Here is a 15,575-nt window from a genome sequence, read left to right as displayed (position 1 = left end):
AAAGAAAAAGAGAAAACAGGAAGACACCAGGAGAGAACAGGTGAGTGATGGATGAAAGAAGGGATTGGCCAGGGAGAAAGAATGAGAAAAAGAAGATGATAGGAGGAGAAAGAAAGCAAGAAAGAGGATAAATGGATAAACAAAGAAGGAGAAAACAGAATTGACTCATTCACAGTTATCTGGTTTCTTTTTCAGCCAGGGCTTATGAAGTTGGGGTTGAATGAAATGTAAAGTTCAGCCAAATGCCAGAGTATGTCAGAGATCTAGGGGAGACCCTCTGTCCTTTCTTATCTCTCTGAGTTTTATAGCATGCATGCTTGCTCTGCCTCCGGCCTTTCAGATAGGACCAGTCCACTCTGCAGCTTAACTACTGACAGAGGCTATGTCTGGAAAGGAGCTGGCCAGGTGTCACCAAACACTTTACAGCGTTACTGAGTGTCAGATTTTCTCAAAAAAATATTGCAAGGGTGCTGCAAAAAGAACAAAATAAACACAACTACTGGCTTTTCAATTCCTGCATTCATCTGTCTTAGAAACAGGTACGTTATTCATCAACAAGACAAAGTCTATTAAGTGTTGCACTTGTATAATAATACCTAAATCTTGCTCTTGACAAAAACTCCCCATTCTATAATTTGAAAAAAAAAAAAATAACACTAACTACTCTGCCTTGCTCTTCCTCTGATCGGCTTACCCTGGCATTCTTACCCTAATCCTAATCACCCACACTCCTCTTACCTAAACCTAACAGATCCAACCAACACAGGCAACAAGTCAGTCATAGTAAACGTAGGGCAGGTCATTCCTTCGCTTTCCTAGGGAATGCAAATTCACTGCCACCACAGACACAAATGCTGCTTTCCAATAGTCGCGGAACATGCTCTTGTTGACTTCCCCTTGACACCTGCCCTAAGAGGAATCCCCGCCACCATAATGAGTACCGTTCCAGTTGTCTGAAAACTGAAGTGAATTTGGTGAGATCGACCATCGGAGGGCTGAGGGAGCGAGTGAACAACAATGGTCACTCTAAGGGTGTATATTACACAGTGCATTAAAGTTATGCATTTGATGCAAGAAAATGCAACCATGGTTAGCAGGAAGTAATGTACGTAAAACTCCAATTGCACCACAAAAGAGGAAGAAGAAGAAGAAAATGTTAAATAAAAAAGAAAAAAATTAACAACATTCAGTATCTGACGATGAAAACTGGCAAAACTGGCAGTTTCAGTTTTTCTAATATAACTTTTTGGTCTATAGGCCTACATGTGAATATTTACTTGTCTATAAGCAGATAGTCTCTTAAGAAAATCTCATTGATAGCTGATGTTTTATTGAAAACTCTTACATAATTCACTGCAGTTCATCTTTACATATATTGTTGTAGAGTTCAGCTTGAGTGATTTCTGTCTTCCAAACATTATCTGTAAATGCATGGAAAAATTGCCGTTTTGCAAGATATCATAAACCTGCAAAAAGAATATTTAGGATAATCATGATGCAGATCACAAACAGAAATTATTAGTGTCTGCCGATGTATTGCAACTTTCTGCAGGAGACGCTTTGAGCTCACAGAAAGGAGTCTTCAAGTATTTCTGATGATTTGTAAAGGGCAGTATAGCACTACTCCTACAACTGCCGGTCAATCCGTGATAGTTGACTGAAATTGAACAAGTGCAGGTGTGTTTCATTTAAATCCCCTGCCTGCTTTCCCTCCGTTCTCCAAGTGCTCTCCATGCAATGTAAGCTGTTACATAACAGGGGAAGTGAGGGAGGGGAAGTGGATCTACTATTGAAATGCAGTTTATAAGTCTATAAGTGCATCAAGAAACACAGCCACCCCTCCAGGCAGTGCTAAGAGAATATAAACCAGGATTATGCTACTATCTTGCCTATTTGTCGCCTAAAATGTTTTTAGAAACATTTTAGTGCCCTGTTGAGCTGTAATAGTGAGATTGTGAACAGGAAGTGGGCACCATACAGTTTTGGAGACTGAAAAAGTTAAATTTAATCGTAAAACTAAGCAGCACTGATCAGATACAAAGCAAGATTCTGTTAAAATGTTGTATTTTTTTGCCTACAATGTTTTCAGAAACTTGTTCAACTGTAATATGAGATTGTTTGTTACTAGCTGGCCGCCGTTGTGTGAAATGGATAACTTCACATTATGTCACTTACCTGCAGGAGCATTTATTGGTCCAGTGCCAAGCAAAAGCATCCTTTTGCTTTGTTTTCTCTGATCATGTATCACCAATTTCAAAGGTATTATATAGAAACCTATTTATATTTACAACTATATACAGCAAAGTGCTCCTTCCTACTGCATAGACAGCCTAGTTGTATACATGTAGCATCATTCCTTCAGTGAACACTTCTTTATGTAAGTATGCTAACATGTTCACAGTGACAATGCTAACATGATGGTGTCTTGCAGGACTGATATTTACTACATTTACCATCTTAGTTTAGTGTGCTAGCATTTTATCATTTGCTAATTAGCACTAAACACAAAGAGCTACAAAAAAAGGATTTAATATAACTGTGATACATAAAGACAGCCTGGCACTGGAGTTTTGACTGTGGGAGATTTGGGATTATCAAAGACCAAATATAATAATGAGAAAACCAAATGACCAATTCTCTAAATCTTCAAATCACATTCCTGACACTGAAAGAACTCTGCTGCTTGTCTCTCAAATATGAAACCACCTGTGCTAAAATGAAACAGACATGTAAGAAAAAGTTTCCCTTTCTGAATAAAAAATCAAAGCATATAAAATTCTTCCCTTTTTTTTTCATAACTTTTCCTTGACCCAACTGGTCTGTGTCTAGTCTGTGAGGCAGGTTATGTGAGGATTGGCAGGGAGTCTCAAAAAAGTTTTTAACTCCATGTGGTGCTTGTCTCCTTATCTCAACTTCAACAGTGACTGGAGGACGAGATCTGAGGTTCTGTCCCCTGTGATCTACCAATCCACTTTTGAGGAAGGGAGATAGTAAATGGGGATGTTCAAATGCTTAGAGTTAAAAAGAAAAAATAATGTTCTGTATCGCACGCAGACACATACAAGCAACGTGATGGTATCGCAGCTGGCATGAGTTCGGAGGCACAAATTGCCTATTTCTGTCAAGGAGAGCTCTTAAAAGCAAAACAAAAACACAGCTAGTGGGTATGAGCATATTCATTCAACTTTAATAAAATGGAATGGCAGGCTATTTATTATTTAAATGAGAATAAGTTTTTGTCAGTACGTTTGCGTGGCAGTTTCCCGCTGGCTGAATTTCTTGGTAAACGTGGTTTCTGAATCTGATTCAGGTCCTATTGAGAGGACAATCTTGCCCATGTCTCTGTTTACATCTCACATCTTGACGCCACATATTGGCTCTTTGTAGAAACTGACCAATACTTGATTAATAGTTACAGACAATGAAACTGCTAGTCTTTTAAAAAAAAAAAAAAAAACACTGAATGAGGGAATATATTTTGAAAGAATTGTGTTCATCCAAAATAACACCTACAATAACAACGCAAGCCATAGGAGGTCAAATTTTCTTTGAAGACTGCCCACTCAAGATAAAATGTATCTACCCTCTTACTGGACATGTTATAAAGTAAAATGTTTTGTTTAATGCAATTGGCTGCCTTGTTTATTATGGACTGTTGAGCATACTTCTGTCTTGGCTCTAGACCAATTTTACAAAAACCAAAACTGAAGAAAAAAATTCAGCTGACATCAATTACTCTAAGGTAAGGCATAATCTTGCCCAAATATTTGTTGTATCTTAAAACATAACTTTTTTTGGCCCAGTGAAAAAGTTAGAAGATCTACGTACTTATTAGAAAATTATTTAAAGATTATTTCAAAAAATGTAAAAAAGTGTCAAATGAAACAGATTAAAAGAATGAAAACATTATATTGTCATAAAAGTATCTATTTGGTTTATTGACAAAAAAAGCTTCTTTATTTATTTATTTATTATTTAATTGGTTGTAGTAAATGTGCACAATTTTTTTGTTCCACTATCCTGATCTGCGAGACATTAATATGAGTCATTTGGTAAATTACCTTAAAAACAGATGTTGTTATTTTGAGATTTTACAATGCATTTATGAAATCCTACGTCCCAGGTCTGAGCATTTTTAATACTTTTGAAAGATTGATTTAAGACATTTTAATATCAAATAAGGCCTTGGTTTTCAGTCTATGAATTCAAAGCCTTTTAAGCATAAACTGTATGTAAAGATGGACAACACGACTGTCTGCAGTATAGGTCATAAAGCCCACCGCTCCATGTAACTGAATTGGACACAGGCCAAACTAAAAACTCAAAGTACACGCCAAGTAAATTTTTCCAAAGATGGTTTCTATCTCTTAGGATAGTTCTCATCACTCTAATGTTTGTTCAAGTGATCATTTTTATAATAAGTTCAGTTTTAATGAGTTATTCAATTCAACAAAAAGGTGATTTGCTGCCATGATTGACAGCTGTGTGTGACAATCCATGCGCTCGCATCTCAATGACGCTGCTCATGATTGGTCGGATGGGTGTTTTGGGCAGGAACAAACCCACCGCAGATATCGCGACTGGGCAGACTCCAGCTCCAAATTACTTCACCAGCGTAAGATGGCAGCACCTGTATCCCGAATATTTTAGCCTCACTTAAGGATAGCAGGGGTAAGTGGGGGCGTGTCACTGATCTTTATATACAGTCTATGCTTTTAAGACTTTCAAGGGTTCCGGGAAACCTTTTACTGGCATTTATTGATACACACTAACAGAAGTATTTAGATCCTTTAGTTAAGTTAAAGTACTAATAACACACTGAAAATGCTCCACTACAAGTAAAAGTCTTGCATTCAAAACTTATTTAATACTTAGAGACTTTGAGTCTCTAAGTATTATCATCCAAATGTACTTAAGATATGAAAACTAAAAGTACTAACTGTGCAGTAAAATTCCTTGTCAGTGTTTTGATTTTGTATATAATGTTTTTAGAGTAATATTACTGCTGCATTAATATGTATGTTGCATTTTGCTGCTGTAAATGTTTAAGGTTACTCCTTTATATACTGCTGGGTAGTTTTATCTAAAGCAATGCATCCTATTCTGTAATGCATCCTATTCTGTAATGCATCCTATTCTGTAATGTGCATCTCTAAAAAGTCAACTTTTAATCAGCTCAGAAAAACAGTCCTGTTTTCAAGAAGTTGGAGAATTTTCCCAACACATAAGTGAAAGCTTAATCTTACATTTTATCACAAATGTTGTAAGTCAGAGATTCGTGGTTTACACTGGACAATAAAACTTGCGGGGTCTATGCAAAGGAGTAAAAAGCTGTTCTGGTAGCTTATAGAGACCCAACACCTGACTTAAATACTTAATGCTGATTTTCCTACATAAGTAAATCGAAAGTCAACATGGTCAAAGTTCTGGCATGCATATTATCATTTACATATCATATTTTGTTAGCAATAAGTGAAGCTTTAAAATATTTACTTTTCTCTCCTTATTAATGCAAACTCCATCTTCACTAAACAGTGGGATTGAAATTTGGTACGAGGATTTACAGCAGTCCTGTACCTTTGTTTCCATCATATCAACTGTAAACACTCAACATGTTGAGCAAAGCTAAAAGCTGGTAGTAATGAAACAGATGTTGGTGTGGGAACCATGGTTATGTTTCCACTTCCCACTTGCATATCTGTCATGGATGCAGCTGATTCATTGATTGGGCAGTTGCAAAGTGCTGCAATGTTTATTTTCCAAAATGTCCCTTTCTAAACTGTTTTGGGTGTTCTGTTTTTATATACTAACACAGTCTGTGCTCCATATCGCTATCCACCAGCTGTGTTATGATAATCTGACAACTGTAAAACTACACAGTCTGAACCAACAAAATATCTCATGGTGATACTGTTTCTAAATTAGCCCAAGAGCTTTTTACTGCATTATGCAGTCATTTTTAGCCATCGTATGTGCCTGTACCAATGTATGTGTGATAAGCCTGTATTGGCCAATAACTGCTTACTATTCCAGCATTTAATTCTGAGTAAGAGGTCTTAACTATCATTCGATGCAGAAAAGTAATTATTCATTCAATACGGAAATGAACCATAAGTTTAGGGTCAGTGGACGAAAGCGATTAAAATGTTTTTGTTTTACTCAATAACATTCAGGCAGAAAACAGAGTTATGCTCTTTTGATTTCTGCCTAATGTCTTATCATTCGAAGGTTACCCCAGCCACTTTGAAGTTACGTCCTCAGACAACCACTTAATTCTGTCTCTCTTTTTCCTCTTTTGAACTCAGTCGGAGCACAGGGCGGGGGAAGTGTTTGAGTTTAAAGGAATGAGTGTGTCAGATGGAACGACAGAAGGAGAAAGACAGACAGAGCCAAAGGTTGAACTTTCAAAGGGAGAGCAACAGAAGTTGAGACAGAAAAAAAAAGCACAGGATGGATGAACTGCTCATAGCCCTAAATCACAGCGCGACTCTGTGCGTGCGCCGGTGTGTTGACACAACCTCGGCCAACACTCAAGGACGCTGTTGACTTCCTCTGGTCATTAACAGATGAAAAATGACTTAATTGAGAGCCAGACCAGCAGGCGTGTGCATTATTTTAAGTGAATATTGTAATATAGCTTGAAGAATAATTACTAATGGCTCTCTTTGTTGGCATGTAAAATGGATGAGCATTGGTGCGCTGTGGCTTTTTTAAAGTGGAGCTGCAATCATTAGCTATGGAAATGGGTTTTGGGCCAAGTGAATGGGGTGGGGTGGGGGTTCAGCGGTGCATTAGATCTGCCTCGCACTAATGGACCTCGCCTCGCAGGCAGAGTAAGTACACTCAGACACACACTCATACAGAGTAATGAAAGCACACATGCGTGCACAAATGAGCACTTCTCATCCTGTGACAGATGTATATTCAGACTTTAACATGATTCTGTACGTGTGTGTGTGTGTGTGTGTGTGTGTGTGTGTGTGTGTGTGTGTGTGTGTGCATCCTGTCCTTACCAGCAGTGGATTGTAGTAAGCTGGCCCCAGAGTAGTGTCCCTGGGAGGAGGAGGCTGTTTGAGGAGCACACCCAGGGCGCCCTCCTCATAGCCATAGGCCTGGCCCGGGGAAGGAATGGATGGGATATCTGACTGACGCACCAGCCGGAGACTTTTAGCCTGGAGACGCTGTGCAGAGAGAAAAAGCAGGAAAAAGACAGGGAGAAGTCAGGGTTTGTGATGGAAAGGATGCCCTGGCTTACAAAGCAGCTGAGCACTGCCTGCGGCCAATAAAGTGTGAGACTGAGGGAGGGACAAAGAGAGAGAGCGAGGGCAGGCAGAATATAAGAAACAAAAAAAAGGGAAGACAGAAGTAGAAGTGTGGGAGTACAAACAATATCTGCTGAGGGAACAGAGAATGGAGGCCATTTCTGTCAAAATGCACGAAAGCTATTCCACTAACTTTCTTTAGCTGAAAGTAAGGTGTGTGTGAGTGTGTGGGTGCATGCTATTCAGATAATTACAGCTAGCACAGAAGGAGGAGAATGTGAGCAAACCTCTATAGCAGTGATGCTCAATCTATGGCCCCTGCCATGGGGTGCTCGATGGCCCGCTGACTTTATTCTGGGTGTGTTTCAAATTGCATACTTTTTCTTTTTTCTTTTATTACGTACTGCAGCTACCCTTACAAAGTATGTACTGCTACATGTGGTATGCACACAGTTGGGCAGTACCACTTCTTTATAACACTGCGCTCAGAACTTTGACCCTCTTGCTCACATATACGTTACCATGGAGATAGAAGTTAGTTTGCAGTGTTTATTTAAGTTATTTATAAGTTATGACTGCATACATTGTGGATTCTCACACTTTATATTCATTTAATTACCCTACATATGCATTTCTCTATCATTGTTTTTGTTTTTTTTTTTCATTTTTTGTTGTTGGTAATCCATGAATATTTTGTTCACTGAATTAAGTATTTTTCTTTATTCCTAGTATTACCTTTTGGCTGGTTATCAATAACTTAAATGTGCTGTAATCTGTCACTGCAGCTTCTGTCAGCTGTCAATCAGCTGTCAAGAGGTGACATAGCTCCCACTGCGCAGAGGATTGTGGGTCAGAACAGCCAAAAAAGCATGCTGGCTTGCAAACTGCAAAATCCTACCGGATGTAGTAGAACATCTTGGTAATTTTTGCATACTGCATTTGACATACTATGTATTGGGACATACTTAATCATTTTCACACTGGGACTTTTTTGTACTTTCAATGTAAACAAAGTGATAGACTGCATTAAATAAGCATCAAAATAGAGCTTATGTAACAAAAAAAGTGTAAGGCCCAAATTTCCTCAAATTCTAGAAACGCTTGCGTACACCTGACCTGTGCATGGTTGCTGCAACCGGCCCCAGAATTGGCCCTTGGGCAAGGCAAGTTCCCTGCACTACAGGGAGTCATGATTGGTCAGGTCTGGAGGTAAATGTATCAGATTAAAGCTCTGAGCTTAGTGTTTAGTCAAACCCATCTATGAGTGGATACTTTGGACATAAATTTAACACAGCAGGTGTATGGAAACTTTAAATATCGTCTTAATATCTTATCTTTATTGTAAGGCTAAACTTCGTATGTTTCACTACTGACCTTATTACTGCTGATGAGGCTGGAGGAGACTACTGGACAGGGACCTTTATCTAAAATGAAATATCCTCTCCTCACATTTTTTGCTTGCTTTGTACTATCAGTGCTTTGTCTTAAACTCTCAAACATGCTGAGACATTCAGTGACATTGCTGTGCAAATCTAGATTTTAAAAAATCTAAAAATTATATTCTATTTGTTGAATCTGATGAATAGTAATGTTTAACCTATCAAGGGTGCTCCTTTTGTCTAGACACCAAACACAAGACAATGAGCAGAGTCTCAGGGGCTAACAAAGAACAGAAGTTAGAAGGACATACTGTTTTCTTCAAGCTTTAGTCCAATTGTTCCTAGACAGAATAAGGTCTGCCAGTGTTATTGCTATTGAGGATATAATACAGAAAATGGCAAAATAACCCAATACGACTTTTGCTACACTGTTATAGTGGGATAAAGTAAAACCATACATGTCAGAAAATCAGCTCATCCTCCCTGTGCTCAACATCCTATTTTGCATTTCCACATTCAAGACAAAGATAATTACAATTACTTAAACTGTCAAATAACAGGTCCCCACAAGACTCTCTCAATTGTTTGTCTTTCCAGTTTTGCTCTCCTATATCTCTAGCATGATTATAAACTTGTTAGTGACCTTTCGTTACATAATAAAATGACTGCCACACATATAAGAGGCTTTTCATTGTAAGCTGTAATAGAATGCCTGACTTATTACAGACAAAATATGTCATATTCTTTTCTTCCTTTGTTTCCCAGCCATGTTCAAAGTATTTTGACAAATGTCAAGAAAAACTGTGTCTCTCAAAGGTTTTAAAATAGCAGCCTCTAATTCCTGTTGATTGGTGTTCTGCCAAAATAAGGGCAAAGGTACAGGCAGTGTACCTTCTGCAAGTATTGGCAGTCACCACTTTTGGAGGAGGCACTGTTGTTTTGTTTGGTACTGATGTAGCACATCGCCATCTACATTTTATTGTGTTTTTATTGTATGTGTGAAAAAAAAAGTTGTGAACTCTGTGTGTGTGTGTGTGTGTGTGTGTGTGTGTGTGTGTGTGTGTGTGTGTGTGTGTGTGGAGTGCAAACAGTATGAGACACTACACTGGTTAGATTTGAACCATAGGGAAAAGGGGGACCTACCACCAGCACAGAGAGATATTTGGCTTAATAATGAGGCTGATAATAAATGGGACACAAGCACTTGATTGTTAAGAGCACAGAGATCCACAAACCACCAACAGTACAAAAGTGAAAAGTCCACATAGCTAAACTTGATGCATATCTTTTGTACAAATAGATGAGGTTTTGATCCATGGTGCATCTTGACCATGTCAAATTTACAGAGCAGTTCTCCATATATACTCTTGTTGATACAGAGAACATACTGTACACAAAAACAATGTACTGTAGATAAACAGTATAAAAAGCTGAAAAAGAGGAGAAAATGTCATATAAAAATCCTGTAAATTGACTGCTCATTTAGTTTGCCCACATAACTTCACCCATATGCCTACCATTTTTCTGCCAAGCTTCTCCACCTGTCCTGCTTCAGCGGTCACAGCTCTGAGTGTGTTCCCCGAGGCAGGTAGAACATTGTAGGCCCCGGGGCCTGGAACCTTCGAGGCTACCTCCTCAAAACGCTTGGAGCGGTTCTGAAGACTACGGCCACCATGGATGTTTAGCTAAAGAGACAGCGGTTCAACAGAGAGACAAGCTGACACACAGAGAATGAGACTGCAATCAAGGAAGATTTTTCTCGACAATATACAGTATTTTCCTCAGCAAATTCTCCTCCTTGCTCTCATCAAATATTATAAGCTTCATCTATGGCCTTCCTAAATTAATAGTTTTAGATCACATTCTGACATGAATGAAAAGTACTCCATATTCATATATTTGCAATGTGCATTCCTTCCTACTTCCATGGCTTCTTCTGCTGCTTATATTGCCCCTTTGTCTGACCACGCCAAAGCATTTTAGTGAGAAATTCAGACTCCCCAGTCACTCAGGTCTTGATATTACTGTATGTAAATGATTGTCTATGACCTATAGTACCTTGACAGGGGAGGTGTCATATTGTCCAGGTCCTGGTATGTCCTCACTGGAATGACTAAATACTGATTGTCTGTTTGGTCAAGGTCAGGAATGGAGCATAGCCATCTGCAATAAAGAAAAATATACAAAAGTTAAATACACAGTTGTCTACTGATTTATTCATTTTATTAGATTAGATGTTGTATTTAATGTTTGTGCTTGTATTACGTTAATAACAGAAACATAAAAAACCTAAACTTAGCCTTGCAACATTCACTCATGGTGATGTTTTGACTTTCACTGCCACATTTTCTATTTGTCTTTCACCTATAGACTTCAGTATATACCTGCACAGTGAAGGTTTTTTAAGATGTTTTAGGGAGGGGGGAGGGGAGGGGGGGGGGGGGTTCATTGCTTCTTTTTTTTGCATACTACTACTAGTCATTTCAGAGGCAAATATTCTATGTTTTTACTCCACCACAATAATTTGATTGAACTTAAGTTATTAGCTACTTTGCAGATTTAGATTATTAATGCTAAAAAAATCTACTTATAAATCAAGATACCCCACAGTAGGCTATGTAGTCATTTAAATTATCCTCGCCTTTTACCATCTGCAACATTGAAGCAATGTACACATTATGCACTGACATTTAGAATCCAGTGATATAATATATATGACTGTTTTTTCCCTATATTTCAATGCTAATACCTTTGTACTTTAACTTAAATTCATGAATTTACTTGTAACAGAGTATTTTACATTGTTGTATGTAGTAAAAAGTAGTATTTTACTTTACCGCTGATGTAAAGCACTATTTTATATAGGGGAGAGTATGGTGCAAAACATGGAAGCTCTTCAAATCATTTTTAAGCACAAGGAAGGAAATATATATATATATATATATATTAACATGGCATAGGGGAGGGGCAAACAACTTTAAATTGTCATCTTTTGCATTAATTTTAAATATTCTCAGAACCCTGAAACCCACAAGTGCTTTTGAAATGCATGTTTTTTCTTTAAAAAAAAAATCTACAGAACTACACCATTTGTCATAGCTTGAAACTGTGAAATATTGTAAATGCCTTTTACTCCAGTCACTCAAAAAGGCTCAAAGAAAATTATTTGGAGCTCTGGAGAGCATGATGTAAAAAAAAAAAACAAAAAAAAACAAAGTTCCCCCAGGCACCCCTGTACTCTGATCAATAAAGTACAGTCCCTAACGTTTTTCAGGTAGCATTAGCATTTTTGCATAATGTCACAGCTAGCTAATAGCTAGCTAACCTAATTTTAATTTATGCGTTATGGCCTAAATTTTCTGTGGAGAGAAAAATAAATGTGAATTTTGTTAATTAAAAGAAAAGAGACTCGACTGGGCTAACTTTCCGGTTTTTCCCTCAGGTCTTGATCGTTGCTAACCAGCTAACGCCTACCTGATGTTTTGGAACTGCTCCCGGTGACATTGTAGGAGCCGGGGCCAACCGTAGATGAAGTGCCGCCTGTTGACATGAAGGTCACTCTTGGAGCTCGTCCATACATTTTGACTTGCCATGAAAAAAAACAGAGAGGCAGCTTAACTAAACATCACTTGCACAGTAAGGACACCTACTAGAGACGACACAAAAAACAAATTATAGTTCTTACTCCATTAAATTAGTAAAACCCCGAGGTTAAAACATTCCTTCACTGCTCCCTGTCCAGCACTGACTTGTCTGCGTTTACTTGCGTGCGTCGTTGCTTGGATACCACAGATCGCTGCACGCAGCAGTCACGCAGCGACTGATGTCAGACAACAGATGCAGAAAAAGAGAACCAAAGTTGGACAAAGTAACAAAACTTAGCCCAGAAATGTCGTCCTTACTAACATACAGTAGTGGAAGGCGTATTTGGACCTTATACTTAAGTAAAGGTAGAAATACTACAGTGTCGAAATACTCTTTAACAAGAACTGTATTCAAATTCTTTTTTAAGTAAAAAAATCATTATGCAGAATAGCTCAATTCAGAATCATATATACGCTATTATATTAATGGATTATAATTAGGGGGGAAAAAAGTGACCTTTTCAGCTCCTTAACTTAGCCTGAGTAAAAGTACTAATACTACATTGTAAAAATAATCTGTTACAAGTAAAAGTCCAGCATTGAAAATGTTACTTGGGTAAAAGTAAGTAAGCTATAATCAGGAAATTGTACTCAAAGAATAAAAAAGTAAAGTACTTAATGCAGAAAAATGTTTTTAAAAATTATACACAATAATTGCACAACTGCACAATTATTAAATAAATAGAAAAATACTTTTTTCAAAAATAGTTGGCAATTAATTTTGGCTAACTGCTTAATCAACTAATCATTTCAGCTGTACTTGTATTAATTTATAACAAAAACATTATATATTAAATGTCTTTTTATGCAAAAATCTTAATTTGTAACGTAACTAGTGACTAAAGCTGTTCGAAAAATGTAGTAAAGTCAAAAAGCACTACATTCCCTCATAAATATAGTGGAGTAAAAGTATAGAGTGGCATAAAAAGAAAATACTTTAGTGAGGTACATTCACCACTTAAATGTTGCCGTAAAGTTGGAGGAAATTTTAATTATTTTGTATAGAGCTGGGTAGCCTAATACATATTAATACATTATAATTAAAATGTTTATTTATATTGTATTAATAATCTGAATCCGCAAAGTAACAAGTAACTAAAGAGCAAAGTACATTTTTCCAAAATGTTGTGGATAGAAGTATAAAGCAGCCTTACAGAGAAATACTTCATTAAAGTATGTCAAAACTGTACGTAAGTAAAGTACTTGAGCCAAATGTAGTTATACTCTCTGCCACAGCTAATATATTCAACCTGCACTATTTCTATAAATTGTATTTCCCATATTACAATTATTTGTTTTGCTTGCATATATTTTTTTAATTAATTAATTTTTACCCACAGTGAAAGGTTTCAGGCTATTTTTTATTAATTAATCTCATGTATATTTTTATGGTTAGTATTGTCAAGGCACAATCATAGTTCTTAAAAAAGTTCTGTTTACTTATTCCTGTGGTAAAAACAACTGTTCCTGCATATGGCCACTCTTGTCACCACTCCTGTTATCATTATTTGCAGTCTTGACCTACTTCCTCCTGCACTACTAGCCTGCCTCACAATGTAGTTAAGACATGGATAATGAGAACTCAAGGGAAAGCTATGCAAGTAACAAGTACCTCGCTGGAGCAGCAATGAACTGCATCATTATTCTAACTTCCTGTCATATCTCATAAAGCAGAAGGTTTAGTCTGCACATCGGTATTCGATTTGACAAATTATATTAGACCCAATCCCCGAAAGGAAAAGTTGGTCGGACAAGAGGGCATCCAATAAGTCAGCAGCAACAACAATAATCATATATATGGCCTGCAGCGGAGACAAATATCGCATTTTATTAATGGCATGATTAATGTAACTGCAGTGGCCATTTTCTCACTGGTGTACTAAATCCTGAGTGTTACAGAGATAATATGAAATGACTACAGGTTTGTCACAGGAAATATTAATCAGTCATCTACATGCTCAAAGTTTTATCATGATTTCTTAAAACTTGCATTACAATTTCTCACTCAAAAGACTTTCTCCACGTCTGTCAGAAGTCAGTAAGATTAGAAAAGAAGATGTTTACTAAAAGTAGTACTAATATATCTGACAATGTCAAAAACCTATTGACCATATAATGAAACTTATGTGTTGTAAGGGATCTGGGTGAAAGCCATGCTAAAGGGGAAGTACACCCATTTTCAAAATTCATACACATTTCTATGGTCCAGAAATATTAGTAAACATGAAAAACTCTCCCAAATCTCAAAAACTGGAGCACTAATGTTCAAATGTATGATGTCATGGGTCTAAAATCTAAAACTAGTAAACTAGTAAAACTAGTTTGTTTTTTTTTTTTATCACTGTTTGAAAAATAAAACATGTAACATTTTCTGTATCAAATGAGATTTTCTTGTGGAAAAAATGATTGTGGGCTGGGCTATCAATATCCTCTTTGCTCATGAACCACTCACATACAGCAGATATTTTGGGAAAAAAAAGCATAATTTACATGGGAAGTTAATGACATACAGCTGTGGCCTACACAATTAACTGATAAAAAAAAAAAAGAAAATCAAACAAAACCAGGCGTAACTGCACAGACTAATGTAGTTTATTATGGAATTATGATTATCAAAAGGTTAAGCCTTGGAGTACAGTTATTGCCAGATCTATTTTATTATTATAGCTAGTAATTGTGCAGCTGTAGACACAGATATAAGGAGGCTGAATGATGCAGAGAGATGTTTTTGTCCAAGCATGATGAGGCTGCTCTGACTAAAAAAAAAGCTTAATTTGCAGGAGCTTGGAGCTTTTAACGCTGGTTTGAAATAAAAATCAGGCAGACCAGTGAGACAGCTTCACCACTGGAGGGCACCAGCAGGCCTTAGATGAGTCTGCTCTGCCTCAACTATGATAAAGACAAGCGATGCGTTTAATTGTAATCCGAAATATTGAAATCAGACAGACATGACGTGTTTCAAAAGGCAAATAAATGTAGAATACATGTTATGAATATATGTTTATAAATTGAGTACTCTAAGTAGTTTAAATGAGTCTTTCTCACAACGTACGTTTTGTATGCTAACAGAAGACAATGTGTATTTTGCAAATTAACCAATTTAAACACCAAGTAGGACACATACTGGTATCGTCTCCGCGTTATCACTGCAACACAGGCACGTATTATCGTTTCATCGATGACAAAATCATCAACTCAAATATATATATATTGGGTTGATGATATATAATATATATTTTTTGGGTGCGGGTGTTAGAGTTTACGAAGCGTTCCTGAAGGCAGCACGGGTT

The 15,575-nt window shown here is 37.1% G+C and overlaps 1 protein-coding gene across 1 annotated transcript in view; it reads right to left on the bottom strand.

Moving 5' to 3' along the window:
- stpg2 (sperm-tail PG-rich repeat containing 2) overlaps positions 1-12,368 on the bottom strand; it is a 64,008-nt gene extending 51,640 nt beyond the window's left edge. The window contains 6 exon segments of the mRNA XM_042488988.1: positions 7,014-7,181; positions 10,159-10,326; positions 10,700-10,771; positions 10,773-10,804; positions 12,116-12,226; positions 12,327-12,368. Of these exon segments, the coding sequence (XP_042344922.1) occupies positions 7,014-7,181; positions 10,159-10,326; positions 10,700-10,771; positions 10,773-10,804; positions 12,116-12,221 (546 nt within the window). The 5' untranslated portion in view covers positions 12,222-12,226; positions 12,327-12,368.
- Positions 12,369-15,575: the final 3,207 nt, after the last annotated feature.

Source organism: Plectropomus leopardus, chromosome 6 (assembly GCF_008729295.1).
Source record: "Plectropomus leopardus isolate mb chromosome 6, YSFRI_Pleo_2.0, whole genome shotgun sequence".
Taxonomy (NCBI): Eukaryota; Metazoa; Chordata; class Actinopteri; order Perciformes; family Serranidae; genus Plectropomus; species Plectropomus leopardus.
The sequence above is the reverse complement of the archived record's forward strand: the minus strand, read 5'-3'. Positions and strand labels throughout refer to the sequence as shown.